The following is a 24,216-nucleotide window of genomic DNA, read 5'->3' as shown; positions in this document are numbered from 1 at the left end:
GTGTGACTCTAGGAATGACAAAGTTGGTTGGTTAGTGCTTTGGTCCAGACTCAAATGTTTCAACAACACCACATTTAGGCTCTCTGTCGTGTGGTTAGAGGGTTTGAACAGTAAGATTTGTGAGTGAAACAAAGTAAGTAACACCTGTGCCACCCCAACCCCCCTCCTCATGCTTCCCACCCTTGCAGCAATGTAATTGCTGCCAATTAGTGTTATTAGCCACTTGGGCTCATTAAACAGTTGCCCTTTCGGCTTATTGAGTCACATATTCATCAGCTGCTCAAGGTATGACGTCCAAGACACAACTTCACTGCTCTGCCATTAATTAGAAAACTGTTCCACTTGTCTTCACCGAAACCTCCTCTCCCCTTGGCTGAGTTTCACTGGAAAAACATTTAAAACGTACTTCTAGGTTCAATTAAAGCTTTTATTTATTTACAGGGGATTATGCACACACCCAACTGTGTGCATCACATCACACATACACACACGCGCTCGCAAATCTCAGGGAGGGATTAGAGAATTGCCATGACGCAGGAATAAATTAACATCATAAACACATTTTCACAAGAGCACAGATCACATTCGTCACACCACACATCACACATACAATATCACAGCAGTCGTCAAATAAATAAAGTGATCTCTTAAAATCCTCATGCACTGCCTGAATCTCTGATAACAGGCCTTTAATATTTCTACACTGCAATAATGTCTAATAATACTTTTGTTACTCTCCTTGTTTTTTTTTTTTTTTAATTCATTATAGACAAATATGCTGCAGTGCATCTTTTTGTAGAGGATAATGCACCAAGAGAGGTCAGGAAATGTGTGAGTGTGTGTGTGTCACTGCAGCAGCCGGACAGAGTTGACATGAAGATGATAGAGGAAGTCTGCATAGGACGCTCCTCCATTGGGACTCTTGTCCTCCACCAGGTGGCACTGAAGAGCCTCCTCACAGGTGTCACCCTGCTTCACCACCCACAGCTGGGACAAGAAGGACACACAGTCAAGAGGTCAACACCTACTGTGAAAGATTTATCACATGATTTGGTGTGGATGTGGAGGATGGTACAAAGTGAAGGTTTTAACACTGTTTGAGATCTTAAAGGAACCTGGCCCTTATTTTTCAGCTGCTGTTGTAAACAAACTGGGTGTGTCAAAGTACGCCCACTAAAGTGCTTGTTTTGCCACTGACAGACTCACATTGTTATTGTAAGTGTCTGACAACATAATGGGATAGGATTCCTATAGAAACAGAGCTTTTTATTTTTTATTCACTATATATGAATACCAGACTCCATTGACAAAAACAGTAATTTTACAGAGCAGGACACAGGAGCTGCTAATCTATCACTGCCTTGATTAGTTTGTTTGTATTGTAGTGTTACTGATATTGATCGAGCTCACATATTCAAGCAGCAACTGTGTAAATCAGTGTCACAGGTGCTGGCCGACACATGAGGCTGTTGTTGAATCTTTGCTTTCAGAGCGGGTCAGCGGCTCACCTTGCGGCCGCAGGGCATCTGGGAGTTCAGCGTGTTGATGAGGGATCGAATACTAACGGACAGAGGGTTTTCCAGAACTGGCAGCTTGGTCTGAAAGAACACACACACACACACACACAAAATACTGTTCAGAGTTGACTTTTAACAGGTAATGTGCTTTTTGTTCTTGCCCCTCGGAGCTAGCATCTACTGATGAGAGAAGGTATGTTTTAAATTACTGACTAATCTTTACAAGAGAACTGCTGCAGCTGATTAAAAGACTGATTTGATTTCTCACTTATCCATTTTCCACAAATTAAAATACCTATTTATAAAGGTTTAGTGCAGTTTGGGCATTTTGTTTGTTGGATATTTTCAGTATGACAAAGATAAACTGTAGCAGGTGCAGCACTGCTGTAATAGCCCTTGTGTACCCACATCCTCCTTAACCTCTTACCTCTCCAGAGGGCAGGGAGGAGAAGCAACTGGTGTTAAAGAGCTCGACCAGGGTGCTCGCTGGGACTTGGGTTCCCACCCAGAGGAGCCCAGTGAGGGGTGCGTGGACCAGATACAGACCTCTGGGCTCCAGGCTGGCAGCACAGCAGCGCAGTGCATTCTCTGGGTTTGGAGGGTTGGAGTTCTCAACCGACAGCGGCTGCAGGTGAGAATAAAGTGAAAACTACACAAGCAAAAACACTTCACATAGCCTGTTAAATTGTTTTTAGAGTAGTTTTTCTGTAGTATAAATACGATGAAGACAAACTCCTGTGTACTGATCATACTGACCAGAGGCAGCAGCAGAGGGTAGAAGTGTGTGGCAGTGCTGCAGGTGTCCATGCCGAGCACCTGACAGCGCTGCTGCAGTCGCTGGTGGACGGAGCTCCTCAGGCCCGGCAGCAGCACCTCACTCTTCCTCAGACTGTCAGTGTAAACAGGAAGAGCTCGCAGGTACTGAGGAAGGACCAGCTACAGTACACAGACAGAGAGAGAGAGAGAGAGAGAGAGAGTACAGTGCATCCTTATCTCTGTAAGAATTGAAATGTGAAGTTTAAATGTCCTTCCTGTTTCCAGTCCTCACCTGTCCACCAGACACTGAGGAAGAGCAGCAGTGTTTGCGGTAGGACACCAGTGCTTCTGTTATCTCTGTCTACAGCTCTTCCCTCAGCTCCTGTAGTGGGCGCTCCAACACTGCACAGTACACTGGACAGACGCATGTTAATGTATGGAGTTAGTGTGACCGTTATTATTTTGAGACAAATGCAGACTTACTGTAAATAAACAATGCTGGTGATATTGTTAGGGGTTGATAAGCATTAAATTTAAATAACAGTATAATACCTAAATAATCCATTAAGCTACAGTGCATGTTCCTTACTCTTCTTGCAGTAGAAGGTGAGTAGTGTTTGGGCCTGGTAGCGGCGGAAAGCATCCTGAAGGTGACGTGAGCATCGCAGGGTCAGAGTGTGAACCCTGGTCCTCCTGTCTCCTGTCTGGGTGCTGTAAGACAATACAGTCTGGGACACAAGAGGAGGAGAGAGGAGAGTTATGGTGAAAACAAGAGCAAGTCAAACTGAATGGGTACTCTGTTGCACCGTTCATGTACAAACTCCTTAAAAATGTTTTGGAAACTGGGTAACAATTCAATTAAATCTCCATCACCAGAAGGAGATTGCATAAAAATAGAAAAAGTGGCTGGTTTGAAAAATGATGATGAACATGAGCCCACCTGTATGGCTACACCTCTCGTCTCATCCAGAGCTCTGGTGTGGGCAAGCTCCACAGCCAGTGTTGTCCACCAATCAAGGGTTGCCATGGCGACCTGGCCAGGGCTAGGTCCAGGGACAAACAGTCCGTAACAGCCGGACACGCGTAAATCTGTTGAGACGGGAACAAATATTGGGGTCACAGGGCATTTTTAAAGGACACTCACACATATAATCATACACACACACACACACACAAAATGGTCACCTTTGCTGACAAAAATCCTGAGCTCAGCCTTGTAGCCTGTGTCCATCTCTACAATCCTCTTTCAGTCCAGTCCAATCCAGTGCTGAAACGCTCTCGGTCCAATTCTCCCTGTAGTGGAAATGAAAACAATACCAGTCTACAGCAGGACATTCACTGTGACTCATCCGATGAATTAAAACAAGTGTTATTTAATGAATTTCAGAGGTGCTGATAGGCAGATTTTGATATTACTGGAAAAGCCAGGCTAGCTGTTTCCCATTTTTCCAGTCTTTATGCTAAGCTAAGCTAACCAGCTGCTTGCTATAGCCATAAATGCAGATTGATACTAGGACAGAAGTATCAGTGTTTTCATCATTCTCATCTGATGCTTGGCAAAAGAGCAAATTAGCATATTTTCCACAAATGTTGAACTATTAATAACAAAAACCACAACAACTAATCAACAATTAAAATCTCATTTTATTCTGTATGTAGTTAATCTTGTGACAGTTTCAGTGCTATGAGGGACGGAGCTGCTGACATACCTGGAGGTGGCTGTAGGTGTGCAGAGCTCCACCTGTTAGATGTGAAATGTGCCCTGGCCAAGCCCCGCCCACGTCTTGTTGGGAGAGGACAAACAGGTGAATGCCGCAGCCCTGACGGACGCACTCCTTGGCCAATGAGATGGCTGACTCTGATGGCTGAAAGATGGACTGGTGAGAAACAAAAGAGGAGGGAATTAAGATGACCATGCTGAAGAGCAGCACACCAGAGTTCTGGAGACACTGTAAAGTACAATATATACTGTATGTGTGTACCTTTGGTTTATTGGAGCCAAAGAACCCTGAGGAGGAGTTTGTGTGTCCTATCTCTATCAGAGGGGCAGTATGGAAGATCAGCAGCTTGCCAGGACAGCTCAGGGCCTAACAAACAAACAAACAAACAAATCTCAAAATACCATTAATGGACTGAATTGCAATCTTTTAATTAGGGCTAAAAATAATCATCAGCAAAATAACATTTCTCCTAAATCACTGAGTTTGTAAAATAATCAGGATTATGACTGAATCCATCGTCATATGGCCAAAATGAGACTTAAATAAATATAGAATAGGGACAAAGTTTGTGCAGTGATAACTGACCTGCAGTACAGCTAACCCTGCTTTGACAGGCAGCTCCAGTGGAACTCCACTAGAGTCATCACACTCTGCAGTGAACTGAGGAATAAGCTGCAACACACTACACACAGAAACACACAGATAATGAAACTACAGGAAGTTGTAATTGTAACCAAATTATTTTACCTAAAAGCAAAATGTGATCTCCTCAGTTTTAGGTTCACTGTGTGAACACGTGAAGATAAAATGTAAATATTACTTGTAGTATAGGAGTGATGTATGAGACAACGAGACAGACTCGTTGGTCAACATGTCTGTTACCTGTTGATACTGTCTAAACAGTCTTTGAGGGGCACCAGAAGTCCCTCCCTCACAGGAAGCTGCAGGTCTTCTGTCTCTGTGATGACCAGCATGTGTGGGCGGGACAGGGCGGGGCTGAGGTCATACAGGTGGATCCTGCTGTCATACGTCATCAAACCAACACGGACGTCCGAAAAGGCATCACCATCCTCCCTAAACAAATAAGATGAAGCTTTAAAGATTGTTTTCAAACCTGCCTAGGGATGCTACTCTGCTACTAAAGAGTGTGTGTGTGTCCACACATATACTGGTGGGAGCATGTTTACCTGTTCAGAGAGGTGAGTAGAGAGTGTATTTGTTGTGTTACAAACTCCAAATATCCTCCTCTCAGCGCTGAGGCAGACACATCTAAGGCTAGCAGCAGAGCAGCAGGTTCACCCTGAGAAAAAAGAACAGCTTACACACACACATGGCATCTTTCCATGGTATCTCAGGTTACAAGTATTTATATTTTGGAAGCTTTAGCATTGTAGTATTGCAAGGTTGCCATTTTACACATTCAGAATCCAAATTGCTGCTTCCAAACAATGAAACGATGAGTATAGAAGGTGAAACTAACCTTCTGAGACTTGATTATCTCATACGACCCCATACTGAGTTCAGGTCTCTTGTCTTTATCAACTCGAACCCCCTCCACTCCTTTGGTGGGCTGGTAGTGTTGCCACGGCACTGACATACAAGACAGGAGAGAAAACTGTTGAATTTAAAGGAAGCAACAAGCGACTGACTGGAGCAATAAACCTCCTCCCATATTCACTGTGTCGTCTAATGTTCCCCCCTGTGAGGTTTGATAACAGCTAATATTTTAGCTGACTGTATGTGACAGATTAGTGACCCAGGGTGTTAAATCTTACCTTCACTGAGTTTACCACAGGAAGGGGCAGTAAAATCTCTGACCACAGTCCTGCCAGCCCATCGCCGGGCACATGGAGGCTCCACACCAACCACAACTCACAACACATTCCTGGTTCTGTGCACACAGGGAGGGGCTTCTATAGATGACAAACACACACACACACACACATCAAATACACATATACACATTTATATCTTCACAGAAACGTTCACTCTAAACACAACATGGTTTAACTGCAGAGGACAAAAATACTGATTTATGACTTCACTTCCATGCAAACACATCCAGTTGTTGTTTTTTATGTCGAATAAGCAGAGAAGCTAAAAACTGACCTCTCCAGCATTTTGTTTTGCAAGAGGTGTGACCAGAGCTCCCACCGGCAAACGACTGAGCAGGGTGGTCTGACCTTCACAGGGCACATCAGTATGAGGTGGAGCGGATCATCAGACACAAACGTCTTCAGCATACCAACTAAAGTTTTGTTAAAACGCTCGATTCAGTCCATCAGTCTGAGGGTGGTAAAGGGGGGTTCTCACTCTTTTGATCCCTAAGAGCTGATGGACTTGAGATAATGTACGACTCATGAAATTTGTCCCCTGATCAGTAAGGACCTCCCTGGGAACGCCAACTTGGCTGAAAAACTTAAGCACGTGGCTGTCACTTCTCATAAGGAGTAGGCTTCAGGATACCTAGTGGCCTAGTCACAGATGACCAAAATGAACTTGTTGCCTGCCTGACTCCTCCCTACAGGACCAACAATATCTACTCCAATACATTGAAATGGAGTGGAAATGTCAGAGAGTGGGATGAGGGGCGCTGGAGCTGTATGCTCACCTGCTGTGAGCTGACACTCAGGGCATGTTTTACAGTAGTTTTGAACCTGGCCTTTACATTCCTGGCCAGTAAAACCTTTTACTTATTCTCATTAAAGTTTTCATGAAACCCAAATGATCAGCCCATGGGACAGTGTGACCTACCCTCAGGAAGGACAAGCTGTTTCCCATATACAGAATGCCTGTACAACAGACCCTTTTCAACCACAAAAGGCAAAAGTGAACTAGGCCCAGGTTCTGCCTTTTTGGAAAATTCTGCCAATGTGTTTGTCTGTTAAACAAGGTTAGAGTTGAGTTAGAGTAGTTTCAGCTGGAACCTCAGGACAAGCCACATGACTTTATGCAGCAGTTCCCTGTATCTCTGCAAGACCTGCCTCAGAAGCTGGACTCTCTTTGTCTAATGGGGCAGACAAAGGCATCGCTGTCTGTACCTGGAAACTGTGGGACAGGTAAAACTGCCTGCAACACTGCTGGATCTGCTTGAGTAATCTCTGGTTTCTCTAAAACTGATGGGCCTAGGATTTCCCTTGCCTTAGACCTGATGACGACTCCACACAACCTACTCCTGCTCTCCTGGATCAAATCCAAGAGAATGGGAAAATCTGTCCCTAACAAACACAGGACAGAGTAACTCTGGAGCCACTCCTACTTTCATGAGGTAAGGTTGATTGTGTACTTCTACATAGACCTCAGCTGTAGGCACCTCTGAATTTTGGTTGTGCACATACATAACTGGTACTCTTTCTTCTTAATTCCACAGTTCCCTGTGCACAAACCTGGCCTGAACGAGAGTGTGAACAATCTGTGTCTAATAATGCAGACAGGGGTCTACCATTTACCAGGACAGCAGCCGCAGGTGAGTCACCTGAATCTGGGGGAGGAATTAACTCAGGTATTGGGACATAACACAGATTTGTAATTTTGGCCTTTTTAACCGGGCAAAAGGGATGAGTATGGCCTACGTCACTACAGTTATGACGCACTCTCTCAGTTTTGTGACCTGACTGGGCCTTGAGATTTGTTGATTCTACCAGTAGAGGTTTTCTACCACTGGCCTAGTCATGCATATAGGTACTTGTCCTGCATAGTGGCTAGGCTCCCAGGCCCCTGTGATCAATGACATAGGCATCCACCAGTTCAGTAGCTTCTGCAGCAGTGGATGGATCACACTCACATATCATACTGGATCCATTTTCAGAATGACTCCTTGAGACGAGTATACAGTTCTTGGGGGAACTCCTCAGCTTCAATTTCATACTTTTTTAGTACAGCAACCTTTAACAAGTCATAGTTATTTGTGTCCACATGGTTCATTGCCACAAAAGCACTCCTGGCCTTACCTGTCAACAGCGGAATCAGCCTGACAGCCCAATCCTGCCATTGCCCAGCTGTAAGCCTCTGCCAGCCTCTCAAAAGTGGTAATAAAATGCTCACTGTCTTTAGAGTCTTTGCAGCCTGGGTTCTCCTCTTGGCACTCCAACAGTCAGTGCTGGTGGTTGACCTGTCCTGGCAGCCTCCAGGTCCAGCTGGAGCTGTGTGACTTGATGATTTAACATGCTGAACTTCTGCTCCTGCTTTGCAGCTTCATTTCCTTGTCTTTTGTCTCTCCATCTGCAGGTGCATAAAACTCTCAAAAATCCTAGCCAAGGGAGACGAGACTAGACAGATGTATCCAGAGTTGATTTCTGACTGGAAACCATCTTCCTCAGCACCTCCGGTAACACCTTCCTCCTCATCAGCTTCTGGCCACTGTCGCTGGGCCTTCCTGGGAGGCATCCTCTGGCTTGTTTTAACCTCTGACACCACATGTAAGATTTGACCCAGTGGTGGAAGAAGGAGGCACAGACTCAAATACTTCACCTGGTGCTCTATTTATTTACATTACCAGTCGGGTGCAAAGTACCAATTTGTGAAGGTGAGTTATAGAAAAATAAACAGAAAATAAATAGACTTAGACTTAGACTTAGACAGATTTTACCTGATCCCTTTGGGATGACTCCCTCAGGGAAATTAAGTTTCCAGCAGCTTATACAGACAGACACAGTACACAAGGCAGTTGCAACAACAGTTTGCAAACAACAGACAGGAGCAGCATGCAGGACAGTTTGCAAATGACACAGAATATAAATAGAATAGAATAAGAGTGAATTAAGATAAATATACTGAGTATACTGGACTGTGTATGGCATTAAGATAAATAAATATAAATATACTGAACTGTATATGGCTGGCGGTGGATGAGGTTATTGAGTGTCCGGGTGGGTTATTGCACATTAAGGGGGCTAACACTCCCCTCTGTCCTCCATACCCTACCCTATCTACTCCTTGTAGAATGTGATGGCATGGTGGACACAGGAGTTCTTAAGTCTGTTAGTCCTACACTCGGGCAGGAGCAGTCTTTCACTGAACAGGCTCCTCTGGTTGCTGATGACGGTGTGCAGAGGGTGGCTGGCATTGTCCATAATATCCAGCAGTTTGTCCAGTGTCCTCATCTTTGCCACCATCACCAGAGAGTCCAGCTTCATGCCGACCACAGAGCTGGCCCACCTGATCAGTGTATCCAGTCTGGATGTGTCCTTCTTGGATATGCTGCCCCCCCAGCACACCACAGTGTAAAAGAAGGACGCTGACAACCATAGACTGGTAGAATATCCACAGCAGTTTGCTGCAGACATTGAAAGACTGCAGTCTCCTTAGGAAGTACAGCCTGCTTTGTGTCTTCCCATACATAAAACAAAAATACAAAACTCCTCAAGATTTCAGAACTCAAAATGAGACAAACAGAGATACCAACACTAGGCCCCTTCCTATAGGGCTCTAGCACTTGCTGCCTCTCACACAAGCTCCCTTCTCCTAGTGGGACTGCCTTAACCCCAGCTTTATACCAGAAGTGCCACCCATGAATCGAACAACTGTTTAAAATCAATCAACTGATGCTCCATCAACAGGTCAATTTCACTGTGCACATAATACACAATATATTTACAATATATTTTCTCATCAAAATGTCCTGTTGCATCATTATTGAGCCTCCAAAAAGAAACATTTCTGCCTCTTACCAAAACTACCCTTTATACCATGGTCAGCAACAGTGTAAATTGGATATGTATTGAACTAAAAAAAAAAAAAAAAAAAAAACAGTAGAAAAGATTAGTTTGTTAATTTTTGGCTGCCCCTGTAGTGTAAAACTGTGTCAATGATATTCACCTTTTGGCCTTGGTAGGTTCAGTGTCCCTTTTGGCCTTGGTAGGTTCAGTGTGCCCCTTCTGAAGAATAATTGTGAGAGTGATGATATTAGCCATTGAATGACCAAAGTTAAAGATTTACAGGTTGCAAAAGTGGGGGTTTAAATGTAAAAAAAATGCATGAATAGTGCTGATGGAAATCAGAACTGTCTTCATTTCACCTTCTCTATTATATCATTATGATTGTAGAAATGTTTTGCTCAGTAAGCAGAAACAGATATGTAAAATTATGTACTGGGGTCTTGTGTTTTTGAATATAACCATATCCAGATGTGTAATATGTTTCTACAGTACGCAACTGTGGAGCCCTGAGCTTTTGGTATATCCTGCAAGGCCAACATGTATTTCATATTAGGTGTTTCATTCCCTGGAAAAATCACTCTCATCTTAAAACAGGAATTAGAGGAATATACAGGGATGTAGTGGAGGGTGAACCCACATGAATACAGTCCATCTCTCTATTTATTTGCATAGTGCTTTGAGACTGCTTTGTTTTGTAGTATTGGTGGTGAGTTACAATCACCAATGGTTTACCTTATTTAAAAAAGCGCTGCAGCACTGTGTTTGCTGCATTTTAATCTAATCTCAAATCTCATTTTTCTGTTATATTTTAATCACTGCATCGGTCAGCTTCAAGCAATAGAGACAAAAATATATCTATAGTCTATATTCAAGGTCCACCTGGTAGCTTTCTCCTGATCTTTCAAGTGTATCTCACACTCCTTATCATCATATTATGTTTGTTAAGTTGCCATGGCCCTATCATTACATATATAACTTCAGTTGTGTAATAACAGGGGGGTCATGCATAGGATAACATTTGTCTCTGTTCAAAGATGCTCTTTTGGTGTTCGATATGATTGTCCTCCATGATCTCTCTCTAGCCCTAGACTGACTCCTGGTTGATGACTTTCACAACAGAAATGCTAAATGTAAAGGAAAATCTTGTGAGAAAAGATGATGTAACGGAAATTCTCATATGATTCATGATAATTGTAATTTATTGATAATCTTGATCACTTGTATTGTACTTCAATTGTGCCTTATGAAATATCATATATTCAGCGCTTTTGCAGCCTGTTCTACACATAAACTGGCAGGGCTCCTTGCCCTGTCAAGGACAGGAGGTGATAAGGTGGCGGCACAGCTGTGTAGTCTCCTGAGGATGTTGGCGCCTTTCTCTCAGGGCCACACTGTTGTATAGTCTCCTGAAGATGTTGTTCTTTTCTCTTACAGATGTAACTCTGTTAGATAGCGTATATTCTTAATTGCATTTATTCTATCATCTTTTGTACTCTGTACTCATTGTGCATCTCATGCTTGAGAAGTGCAGTGAGTCCGTTTGCAAACGTATGAATTAAACTTACAGAAAGACAACTGTTGACTCTGTCCTTTATTGAACAGAAGATTGGCATAACAATGATCACCAGGAATTCTGAAAGCTCAGGCAGAAGTGCTTATTACAAGCTGTACACTAACTGAGAAAAATGATGATCAATACCATGACAAGTGTGCCAGAGTAGTGCTACACCAAAGTTCTGAAAATGTCAGGTTTAACAGGGTGTTGCTACATAGTTGTAACACTTTCTCGCACCTTACCCAAATAAGAACAAATTATGTTCTAAATCTAAAGGTGTGATCACTAAAATATTACAATTGTCAGATGTTCTTGCCTAAAAAATGTCAAATATATCAGCATTGTCTAAGTTTTTGTCTATATCCTTATCAAAGACCTTGGTTACCCCAGCAACAGACAATGTCAGTATCTCCAGATGTGCATTATCAGTTATGGTTTTGGGCTAAACATTGATCATTGTAAAACACTGTGGAGGTCTTTATGACCTGAACTAGTGGAGTGCATATAAGGCCTAGGAAATATTAAAGCACAAGAGAAGTAAATTTAAAAAAGCTGTTTTAGAAACAGCTTCTTGATTACATAATTTGTCCACAATGTCCAAGTTTTTTTCTATGTCATGTACATATCTTGATGCAATTCTTTACTCACAGAATTTGTAATGTAATATTCCTTATTTTATAAGGAATATTACAAATATTAGTTAATATGTAGGGACTGTATGTATGTTTTCGTTCTGCTAACAGTATCTTTTTTGAGATACTGGAAAAAGGTTATTTTGTTACATTCCTTCCTTGTGAGATGTACTTTTTTAAAATAAATAAACAAATTAAATGGTTAAATTTAAGGCAAATTGGTCCAGAGGTAGTGGCTAGACTATGAGTGATTCAAAGAAACAAAAACTCAAGCCTGCACTACCTCACCTGGATGGGGAAACTGGGCCTCCCTTCAGGAGCCAGACCTGGGAGGGGAGCTTGCCAGTGAGTGTCTGGTGGCAGGGCTTGCAACTATTGGGCTTGGTTAAGCTAGGGATTCTCACGAGTCCCCAGTGGAGTGCTGGAGTGTTGGAGTTTCCCCCAAGCGAACGAGAGGGTCACCACTATGCAACTATGATTTTCTGATGGGAAGGCTCTGGCTGCTTATACACCAAACAGCAGCTTAGAGTACCTGGCCTTCTTGGAGTCACTGGGTGGTGTCCTGGAAAGCGTTCTAACTGAGGACTCTATAGTCCTACTGGGGAATTCAATGATCACATGGGTGATGATGGAGAAACCTGGATGGGTGCAATTGGGAAGAATGGCGTCTGCTTTGTTATTGGACCTCTGTGCTAGTCACTGATTGGCTTGCACTTGCAAACACCACTTTTGAACGTAAGGGGTATGTAGTGTGTACTTAGTGCCAGAACACTTTAGGACAAAGATTGATAATCGACTTTGTGGTTGTATCATCAGATCTGCGGTCATATGTCTTGGACACTTGGATGAAGACGGGGCAGATCTGACAACTGATCACCACCTGGTGGTGAGTTGAATCAGACAGACCTGGAAAACCTAAATTAGTACTGAGGGTAAACTGGGAACATCTGGCAAAGGTCCCTGTCTGGGAGGTCTTCAACTCCTACCTTTCTCATGCACCCCAAGGGACATGGAGTCTATGTGGGCCATGCTCAAAGCCTCAATTGCAGATGCAGCAGGTAGAAGCTGCAGTCAGAAGGTCATCAGTGCTTGGTGAGGTGGCAACCTAAGAACCCACTGGTTGACACCGGTGGTGAGGGAAGCTGTCAAACTGAAGAGGGAGACATTTTGCACATGGTAGGCCTAGGGGTTTCCTGAAGCAGCAGGCATATACTGGGAGGCCAGAGGGACTGCAGCTTTGGTGGTCATGATAGCAAAAACTCTGGTGTAGGAAGAGTTGGGGGAGACAGACTTCAGGCTTCAACTGATTGTCGAACCATTGGATTCATGAGAAGCAATGCACATTCCATCCTTGGCGTGGAACAGTGAACCAACTTTTTACCCTTGTAGGGGGAGTGCTGAAGGTGTCATGGGAATTTGACCATCCAGTCTACATGTGTTTTGTGGACTTGTGGACTACGTTCCAGCCCTAATCTATGGTCACAAGCTTTGGGTAGTGACTGAAAGAACAAGACTGCCAATACAAGCAGCCAAAATGAGTTTCCTCCATAAGGTGTCTGGGCTAAGCCTCAGAGATAGGGTGAGGAGCTGGGACATCCCGAGGGAGCTCAGAGTAGAGCCACTGCTCGTGTTGAAAGGAGCCTGCTGAGGTGGATCAGGCATCTGATTAGGATGCTCCCTAGGCGCCTTCCTTTGGCAGTTTTCCAGACACATCCAATTGGGAAAAAACCTTGGGGATACCCAGAACTTGCTGAAGGGATTATATATCTCATCTGGCCTGGGAACACCTTGTCATCCCCCAGGAGGAGCTGGTAAACGCTGCTAAAAGTTGCTTAAAGATGGATAATGGAAAATCAGTGTTTAACCTCTCTAAGCTGAGTCTTATTTTTACATCACACAGTTTTGGTTTACTCTGCCCATGATTTCCAACAGGAGCAGTTTTCAGAGAAAAAGTTCTGATAAAGTCACTGTCCACTACTTGCAAACAACAGACAGACAAAGGTAGAGACAATTGTGGTCAACATAGTGGAGCATTTAGCAGGTAAAGAGCCAGATATTTATATTGGAGATATATTTATGTCAACATTATATTTACAGCTTGCTTGTGGAGCCCAAATGGCCAAAACACATTCATTTATTAAGATATCTTTGTGTATGCCACACACATGGTTGCATATGCAGAAAAATATCATGTCACTGCATCAAAGTTGAGACATCAATATCAACCAGCTAGTAAGGCCAATACATCCACTTTTATAGTTATTAGGGATGTATATTTTCTCCACAGGGTGCATCATTAATCAGCAGCAGATCATGTGTTTTCTTTATTCTGCAATTGTTCACGAGGTTCAGCTCCTTGACCTGTCTGTCAGTGTCTGTCTGTTTGTCTGTCTCTGTGTTGCCTGCCCCTCCCCCTTGCTCTCTGTCTCTCCTGCTGGATCTGCCACTCCACACCTGCCGTGCCTCTACAATCAAGCTCACCTGTTTCCTATCAGCCCATCACCCAGGATGTACTTAATCCCTGCTCCTGCTTTCAGTCCCTGCTGGATCGTCACTCCTGTTCATGGTTTGTCTTGAGAGAAGTCTGGCTCTTCTAGTTTTACGCCAGCTACTGCTGAAGTACTAGTCTGCTCATTTCTTACCCTGTGTTCTCTGTTCTGTTTTTGCCTGCCTGCCTGCCTGCCAGCCCACCTGCCATTCCCTCCAGTCTGCCTGCCACTCATATTTTCCATCAGGACCAGCACCAACAGCAGCACAACCTTTCCCCACCCCTGGACTCCTTCACTTGTCGCAGCACCCCTCTCTGGACCAGCACTATCCTGACCTCTTTTCACTACCTATTCCTAAATTAACGTTGTTTGTCTTGCAGTCTGTGTTCTGCTTCTGGGGTTCCAAGCTCAGTCGTGACAGTAATATTTGAGAAAGGAGAACTACATTAATGTCAAATGTGTCATATAGTGATAGTCTATATATGTAGGCTATGTTGCCAACTTTTTCTAGTAATGGTTGACAGTTATGAACATTAATATCAGTTCATTAATGCAGCATGTGTTCTCTTCTAATGGTTCATTCTTCCACCATTAATCATACTCTTACAAAGACATTTAAAGAATTATTTGTACACACAGATGCTTTAAGTTAAATGAAATGAAATTATTGGATATTAGTAAAGCTGTTTGGACATGTAGATTTACTCGAACTTTGGATAGACTCTTACTGAATCTTAATTGAGCTCATACATACTGTTTGTTCAGAGTGGGTAGTAGTAAAGGGAGAACGCCCCGATCCCCTCTGGATACGGCCCTGTTTCATAAGTATGACGGGGCAGAGCAGACGAAGGAGGCGTAAAGGCGCTGTAATCTGGACCGCTGCTTCTTCCTCCCGCCTCCGGAACATCCATTCAACCACCCAAAGAAACCCTCCATTTTTCTTGCTTACATTGTTACATCATGTGAGAAAGAACCACTGAGGGTCTCTACAAGCTGTTGGTGCTTTAGTCCTTTGGGGGAACTTAGCCACAGACGAGCAGTAATTTAACAGCAGTAATTCAACGAGGAATCTTAAAACTCTGCAGCGGCAGATACGATGAGCAGCGTCTGCCTTACTCTCCAAGGTATATGAATTAATTTCACTTTGAGGGCAAAATTCTGAAAGTTGCACCAGAATTCTTCATGTGCCACAGATGTTATCTTTATACTTTGATCTTGCTAGTTGTATTTTTCTGTTCAACCACAAAATCTGACAAATTTTATACATAGATCGACTCAGCAGCATGGATGCTTGTTTCTTCTGCTTTTGCAGTGCTGCTACTGTGCGGATCTCTCGTGGCGCAGCAGCAGCTGCTGCCCGGGTCCTGCAACTTTGAGCTGGGCACCTGTGGCTACATGTCAGACCCAGAGTATGGCAGCTGGAGCATGAATGAAGAAGGTACAGTGTCATCATGAGCTTTGCATACTACCAGAAGTTAATATGTTTGGAATAGTCTGCTGCAGTATTATAGTGCCACTCTAATATTCAAGGATGAAATCCATTTTATTGTAAACATACGAATGTATGACCTGTAAGTGACTCTGGAGTAGAACCAGGCAACAGATATCTTGCAACCACTCATAAGTCAAATGTAAAACATGCAGAAATAAATTGAATGGTAACATTAAACATTCACTCTCTGAACTGATTTAGCCAGTTAGTGAGTGGCCACTACAGGTCCAGGCAGAGCAGGTCTGATCCAGCCTGCATTTAATGTTAACACCAGCAGGGAAGAGGTGACCATAAATCAGCATACAAGACATTTGAAGAAGTGGAGCTTTTCTGATGTGTGTTGACCTGTGACACCTCATCAGCATGAGCTGTGCTCTTTTTGTTTTTCTTGGAAATTTGGGGGATTTTGACAACCAGTGGGTGGAATTTATCATTACTGACTCAAGGAGGCGCACTTAGAAGGATCTCACAATGTGCCATACCTGCCACAAAAGACTTTTATTTCCAATTAGAAAAAAAAAATGTTCACAACAGTAGGTGTAGTTCACTCCAGTGTTCTACTCACATCAGCAGCCCCCATGTTTAAAATCAGCAGATAGCTCTAAGGCAATACCTAACCCTAAGCCTAATTCTACCAGATGACACCACCCCTCATCTGCATTTTGTTCTTTCTCAGACTTGCTTACTGCAGTAGTAGTGTGGTTAAACTTACAGTAATAGTGGTAAATTAACTGCATTTATATAGTGCTTTTCCAGTTGTGTGGCCACTCAAAGCACTTTACACTACAAATCACATTCACCTATTCACACACACATTCATACAACACTTTCATGTGTTTTATGTATAGAGAGCTCTAACACATGTACATAAACTCACACACGTATGGTAGCAGGGGCAATTTGGAGTTCAAGGATACTATGGCAAGCGGACTGGAAGAGCTTGGAATCGAACCACTGACCCTCTGATTAGTGGGTGACCTGTTCCACCTCCTGAGCCACAGCCGCCTCGCATGAGAAGGATTAAATTATCAGATTTGTTTACGCCAAGTGAGAGAGAAGCAGAAAAATACTCTGCTTTTGTTGTGGTCTACAATTGGCAACTGACATCCCTCAAATGTTGAAATATTCTTCAAAATGGCCAACGTGTGTTTGCATGCATGACTTCCAAAGACAAAGACTGTTAAGGCTAGGTCTTATACTGTGGACCCAAAAGCAAACTCAGAGACAGAGCTGTGATTATGGCCTATAGGTTTGATGAAATGAAGTATGAGGATGAAGGGACAATGAGGAGCGACGAAGGCAGGGGACACCCTGACATACACACCATCATACACAGAGACACACATGAGAGGTAAAACAAAGAAACAAAACCTGGAGTCACAGCTGTGACAGAGCAAACAGCAAAATGCAACACTTTTGGAGCATATTGAAAAGAAGTAGAAGAATGTTGTAGCAGTTCTGTTTTTTGGAATATTCTCCTGATCAAATAATGGGCTAATATTAGCACAGAGTCAGTTTTGATTTTGTAGAATAGTTACACAATAAAATCATGAGAAGAATACAATAATAGTACAATAATTTATGTTATTATTTGAGTTGAAAGATAGATCACTTCACCTCTCTGCTAACAAGAATTCAAGTCATGGTAGATCAAGCAAGAATCAGTCAGGCTGTGCTGTAGGAGTAAAATTGTATGATTACTCCTCGTGTCATCCTTACTGTGTTATACTGTAATAATAACACAGTATAGCAGATGGCTGCAGACTTGCATTTTCACTTTTGTATCATAACTTCAGAATTCTCAGAGTTTTTTTGTGTGGTTTTCCTCTCTCACTTCAAACTGAATAGTTGCCTCCACAGTTTGGTCCTTGTCACTCCTACCTGCACTGTCCACAGCCACGTCTCCTCTGACACACATGGTGTTACCAGCTGCTTCTTTTTCAGTAGAGCCCACTTGTGACATTGAAATGATTCCTCACTGGTTTCTGTCTTGCCAGTCTTGTGCTACTCAGCTACTTGTCATATCACCTTTTTCTGCTTATTTTTGGAGTCAAGCAATCTCAGTAACATTCCTTACTGTTGAATTATTGAGTTATGACAAAGGATTGAAATACTTTTTTATAAACCTTTCCTCAGTATGTGCAGATTTGCATTTGAGCAATGTCTAAAATGAGATATTAATCAAAGGTAAACTCTTACTGGATGTTTATCCTAGCTTTTCTGAGTTCATTAGAAAGGAAATGAGCTGTAGCTGTGTCATTGTCACACTCATGTTGTCATTTTGGATTGGTTTGTGTGTTTGTGTGTGTGTGTGTGTGCGTGCGTGTATGGTTGTGTGTATGTTGTGTGTGTGGATGTATGTGTGTGTGTGGATGTGTCTATGACACAGAAAAATATAACATGAGTTTAATGTTTGGAATTAAAATGACCATGAATTAAACATGGATAAAATTATTTTTTAAATTAAATAGTCTTTTTGCCAGTGAAAACTTTTGATCCTTTTTATCAATGACAGTAGTACAGTTACATTTAACAGTGGGTTTAACCTTCAGTTGTTTGTGAGGTGCAGTGTGGTGGTACTGAGACTCTTTTAATGGGTCAAATGGGGGAGTAGTTCCCAGGGAGAGGGGGATGGAGGGTGGGGGGCACTGACATGCTCTCAAAAATGTATTGTGCATTGAAGAATAGTAAATTTCACTGAATTTAGCAACGTCTTTTAATCTAAGGATTACAGCTTTTTATCATTCAAAATGCATTATTCTTGAAATATGAAATTATTTTCTCAAAGCATCATGACCTAAATCTCAGTATTTTGACTTCTTCACATAATAGCAAATTTTATTCTCACTTTTTTCTTGTGATATTGTGACTTTTTCCTTTTGTAGAATTACAGCTTTATTACTATATTCTTTGGATTACAGAAAAGATTTAGATTTGCAATTTCAGTTGGCTGACAAACATATGTAATTACACTGTGTTATTGGGAAAAGATGAGCTGATTGAATTACATTTAAAAATTTTACAGTGTGAGATGTGCTGAATTTTGATCTCCTGCATTACAGAAGTGTGTCACCACATTCCATGTGCCAAGCCAGAAATTCCAATCAACTCCCCTTTTGTCTTGTTTTCCACTGGCTGCTCCACTGTGTGCATCAAGCCACAGAGTTTCCCAAAGCAGCTCCCTATGTTTATGATCATCTGTCAGCACAGTTTATGTTCCCACTGTTAAGATAAGTGGCGGCACTGTAAATTGTGTGTACCATCTCTCTTCCAGCCTTTAGCTCTCAGTGTGCAGTAGCTGTAGCTAGTACACTGCATATTCCCTGTGACACAGAAAACAGAGCTCTACCCCAAACAGCTTCAGAGAACCAGTGTGGTGTGTACTAAACCACTAACCAGACTGAGATGGAATGAGCCAGTAGTCTGGCCTTGGAGATGGTGATAGACTACACCCACTGTGGCAATAAATAGGCTCATAAAAAGGAAGGAAGAGGGGACCATGCTAGTGTTTTCTGTTTGGTTGTCATAGCAATGTGGGCTTGAGCTGAGGAGGCTGCACCAAAAAAAGAAGCCAAGGCAGAATTTGTGGTTAAAACCAGGATAGATGTCCTAGGTGATTATATTCACTAAACAGAGACATGAGAAACAAAAGACTTCAGGCTGTGCTGGAATAGAATAAACAGAAGGACAGGGATGGATGGAGTGAGGTGGAGAGCTGTCAGGGCCTCACTGCTGTCCCACAGACCACCACAACGAATACTCCTTCTCTCTCTCTCTGGACTGTTTAGAGCTTCAACTCAGCCAGTTTCTGACTTCAAGTATGTTGACAACTTAAGTGAAAAGTTCTGCTAATATTAGTGGCATGTAAGACTGTAGAATACTCCATAAACACTCCTCTCCTCTCACCTCCTCTCCTCCTCTGATGACGGCAGGATCTGTCATCCTGTGCAATTATCGTAGTACTAGCAGTACAAACTCTTTCCAAAGCACACAACTCCTCCGAACAACTGAACATAAGTAGGGTAGGATAGAAGGACAGAAGAACATAGCATAACATGGATTCCATGTAAAAAAAAAAAGTGATACCAATAATACAGTAGTAGTAATGATAGTAGTGATAATTAAAGTATTAACTGCTAACATAGCAATACAACTAATAGCAGTATAAGTAATTTCTAATTCTAGCAGCAGGTGTTGAGTGGAGTTGTAGGAGCAGCAGGATCAGACCCTACAGCTCCAGAGGCAGAAATACCTGCAGAAAGAGACAGAAGAGGAGACAGAGACGGAAGAGCACAATACTACAGGAAAGGGGAGATATTGAGTTAGTAACATGTAACATGGGATATGAATCCATACTGATGGAGAGAGAGAGAGAGAGAAGCTCAGTGCGTTATGGGAGATCTCCCAGCAGTCTAGGTCTATAGCAGCATAACTAAGGGATGGTTCAAGCCTGAGCCAACCCTAACTATAAGCTTTATCAAAGAGGAAAGTTTTAAGCCAACTCTTAAAGGTACAGAGGGTGTCTGCCTCCTGGACCAAAACTGGGAGAAGGTTCCACAGTAGAGGAGCCTGATAACTGAAGGCTCTGCCTCCCATTCTACTCCTGGAAACTCTGGGAACCACCAGTAAACCAGCATTCTGGGAGAACAGATGGAGGAGAACAGAGGAGTTGTGTACATGTACAAAGATCTAACAAGACAAGTACAGAGACAGGTCTGTTGTCTGATGCAATTAGGAGGTTGTTTCTAACTTTTACAAGTGCTGTCTCTGTGCTGTGATACAGCCTAAATCCTGACTGAAAATCCTTGAATAAACTATTATTATATTGTTATAATAAACTATTATTATAACTATAACTGTTTTGCAGCTGCTTTCTCCAGGATCATAACCTGTTACCAAGGACAGATTTAACATATCTAATACAGGACTGCACATTAAGGGCAGAGCTTCCTTCAGCAGCCTAGTTGGGATGGGGTCTAAGAGACAGGTTGAAGGTTTAGATGCTGAAATAGCTGATGTGAGCTGGGGGAGGTTGATGGGAGAAAAGGAGTCTAGGTTAGGTTTTGCAGCTGATTCTATAGATCCTGTGTTACTTGATGTTACTGCTCACATTTTGGTCACAATTCTTTTATAACAAAGGTAAAGGATCACTACCAAATTTTTTTTTTTTTCCCAAAACACTGAACATAGGGCGGCACTCTAAAGCATCAGCTCATGAGCCCCCAGTCTGAATGTATAAACTTGTGCAAACCTAGTCCAGTGTCAAAATGTCTCAACAAATGTAACTGTAATGGAAATAGAGAAGGGCAGTGGGAAAGGAGAGCAGAGCCAAGCTATGCCCCTTCAGTGTCCCTAATTTAGATGCTACGAATGCTACTAAAAATGACTGAACAACTCATGGACCAGACTCTGACACTGCTTACTCCACTTCCATCCAGTGTGCTCACACTTTGTCTAACAGCACTGTCAGCAGCCACGCAGGAGAGATGAGAAGCATGACAGAGGAGGTGTAACTCTATACAGAGCTGATTTTTGATCTCTCATCCGAAAGGTTTCTTCAGTTCTAACTGACTTGTGAGGTCATTAACACCTTGGGAGTCATTGAGGTCACATGTGAGTCATTGATCTACCTGGCCATCATATGAGTAAGCTGTGTGGGGAGGGCTCTCAAGACTGTATTGTAAGCGTTTGATTAGTGGTGCCATTGACCACTTCCTCTGTTTAGTGATGGTCGTTCCAGTTTGACGTAAATGGCGTTGATGTGAACATTGCTGACCTCCATTGCTTTATTTCCCCAATGTACAGGTCTGTGAAAATCATGGCTGCATTAAAATGCATTCACTACATTGCTCAGCTTATGTTTGGGTGTTTTGTCCTGAGGATGGACAAGCTTCTGCCTCAGTGTGTTACTTGGCTTGAAATGCACAGGGATGCTGTGTTTGGCAAATATTCTCCTGAGTTTTTCTGATACTCCTGCAAATGTTGTTCAGTTTACTGTTGTTCTCCTCTGTGTCGGTTCAAATAAAACACAGAAAAGTGTAGAATGTGTGTGTGTGTGTGTGTGTGTGTGTGTGTATTATACACACACACACACACACACACACACACACACACAAAATAGTACATGTGATTTGCAGTAAATTGACTTACACATGCTGACTAATAAACTGACTACTGGGTTGCAGGTGCCCTGCCCTACCTGCTTCTCTGTGGCTCACTGTTTAACAAATTCACTGCTCAAAGACTTCTTCTGCTACTTTGATTCTTGATGAACTTCACATGACCAAATAAGGGATTACAGATACAACCATAAATTCCCTTGCCTCCCCTCCCCACCCTGATTTAGAGCTGAGGGCACTTAAACCAATTCTCCATAAACACTGTTTATATCCACTGAATCGCCTCTCTGACCTGGATGAATGGGTAAAAAGACTCTGCAGTGAGATAAAGGGAAGATGTAGGAAGTAGGATTCCAGTCTTTACAAATTTGCTTCAGAAAAGGCATCGTCTCTCTTTAATTCATAATATGGCCAGCAAGTAATACAAATGACCAAAGCTGTATGTACATCTCTTATGTATTTTGACACTTGACCTTTTTGCTTCCTTCTACAGTATTCTCTGTTGTTATTGTTCCTCTTTTTCTCCAGCTCCAGTGGTGCAATTGGTTAGTGCACAGTACCTACTGTGTAAGTAACAGTATACTCTAGAGCAATGCTAAGGTGAGTTCAAGCCTCCCCTGGAATAGTCTTTACACATTTACTGTGGGAATTAATAAGTTAGAATTCTGCATTCCTATTAGAAATCATCTCTGCAGCAGCACTGAAGATACTTTAAATAGAGAAGTCACATTTACAGGGGAACATTTAAATAGACAGGGAAAAACACAACACACGTGCAGGAATAAAGCCAGGACAGTTTAAGGTGCAGGTAGGTTGAATGGTGTCCGTGGCTCTGTGTTTGTGTGTGTGTGAGTTGCGGTGGGTGCGGGTGGGGGGTATGTTCAGTGACTGTTTGCAGTCCGTATGGCCCAGGGGAAGAAGCTGTTGGTGAGTCTGGTGGTGTGGGACTTGACTGACCTGAAGTGCAGTCCGGATGGCAGCAGGTCAAACAGGTGGTGGGCGGGGTGTGAGGGGTCTCCTGTGATGGCTCTGGTTTTCCTGAGGCAGCAGGATCTGGATATGTCATCCAGGGAGGGCAGAGGGCAGCCAATGATTTTTTGGGCGGTGTTGATGACCCTCTGCACTGCCTTCCTGTCCTCAGCTGTGGAGCCTGTGTACCACACACTCAGGCAGTATGTTAGTACACTCTCCACAAAGGAGTGATAGAAGGCCAGCAGCAGCTTCTTGTCCAGATTGTTTTTCCTGAGCACATGCAGGAAGTGCAGCTGCTGCAGAGCCTTCTTCATGAGGGCCTTGTTGTTGTGGGTCCAGGAGAGATCGGCTGAGATGTGGGTGCCCAGGAACCTGAAAGTGGTGACAGTTTCCACACATTCTCCATTTATGAGGAGGGGGGTGTGGTCTTGTCGATCCTTCCTGAAGTCCATGATGAGTTCTTTTGTTTTCTGGACATTCAGTATCAGGTTGTTAGCTGAACACCAGAGGGACAGTTTCTCTACTGTCTCATCCCCATCAGAGATGAGCCCAACCACGGTGGTATCATCTGCATACTTGATGATGATGTTGGTTGGATGGGTTGGAGTGCAGTCATAGGTATACAGGGTGTAAAGCTGAGGGGAGCCAGTGCTGAGTGTGAGTGTGGAGGAGAGGTGGGGGCCAAGTCTAACAGATTGTGGGTGGTGTGTAAGGAAGTGTTTAATCCAGATGCAGGTGGGGAGGGGGATCTGTAGTTGGAGCAGTTTGGTGAATAAAATGTCCGGGATGATTGTGTTGAACGCTGAGCTGTAATCCATGAATGTACAATTAGTGTACAATTGACTAAGCCTATCAAATAGACTTCTTGTGGAGCTCAAATGCTCATTGCTGTTGCAACAGGTTTAACATTTCCAGACAATCAAGCATGTGTGCACAGTCACGAAGCAGAAAACTCATTGGTAATATGTCATTATAGCTTATTTCTGGATGCATGTTAACATCTTAAATGGAACAGGGGCATGGAGGCCCTGGGTTTGAGCCCCCTGCCAGCTGGAGTGGAGATGGCCTGTTCTCCCTGTGTCTGCATGAGTTTCCTTCCACTGTCCAAAGACAGTAAATTGCAAATGAGCTTATGTGTTAGTCCTGTGATAGACAGATGATCTGTCTAGAGAGATCCTGCCCTTCACCCAATGCTTGCTGGGTTGATGAATTTTCAGCAACAACAACAAAAAACAAATTGATCCTTTTTTTGTTTATTTGTATTTACTTATTTATTATTACAACATTAATTCACAGTGGATATAAT

At 42.9% G+C, this 24,216-nt stretch overlaps 2 protein-coding genes across 3 annotated transcripts in view; one reads left to right on the top strand and one right to left on the bottom strand.

The window, feature by feature from the left end:
* Positions 1-488: 488 nt before the first annotated feature.
* Positions 489-6,215, bottom strand: si:dkey-13n15.2 (protein transport protein Sec24C). The gene is given in 20 exon segments (XM_051075249.1): positions 489-987; positions 1,509-1,598; positions 1,945-2,142; positions 2,274-2,453; positions 2,566-2,687; positions 2,863-3,001; positions 3,214-3,362; positions 3,459-3,528; positions 3,531-3,566; positions 3,983-4,150; positions 4,256-4,360; positions 4,580-4,676; positions 4,877-5,068; positions 5,182-5,294; positions 5,475-5,584; positions 5,770-5,788; positions 5,790-5,879; positions 5,881-5,907; positions 6,104-6,193; positions 6,195-6,215. Coding segments are annotated over 20 exon segments (2,157 nt in total). The 3' UTR covers positions 489-846.
* Positions 6,216-15,089: 8,874 nt separating this feature from the next.
* The window catches only part of mamdc2a (MAM domain containing 2a), a 44,347-nt gene continuing 35,220 nt past the window's right edge, over positions 15,090-24,216 (top strand). Inside the window, exons 1-2 of one of the 2 annotated variants that reach the window (XM_051075262.1) lie at positions 15,090-15,451; positions 15,640-15,765. In XM_051075262.1, coding sequence (XP_050931219.1) covers positions 15,424-15,451; positions 15,640-15,765 — 154 coding nt within the window. In that variant the 5' untranslated portion in view covers positions 15,090-15,423. The remainder of the gene's footprint in view (positions 15,452-15,639; positions 15,766-24,216) is intronic. The other variant, XM_018699673.2, reaches the window with a different exon arrangement.

This window comes from Lates calcarifer, linkage group LG13 (assembly GCF_001640805.2).
Source record: "Lates calcarifer isolate ASB-BC8 linkage group LG13, TLL_Latcal_v3, whole genome shotgun sequence".
Classification (NCBI taxonomy): domain Eukaryota; kingdom Metazoa; phylum Chordata; class Actinopteri; family Centropomidae; genus Lates; species Lates calcarifer.
This window is presented reverse-complemented; position numbering and strand designations above follow the sequence as displayed.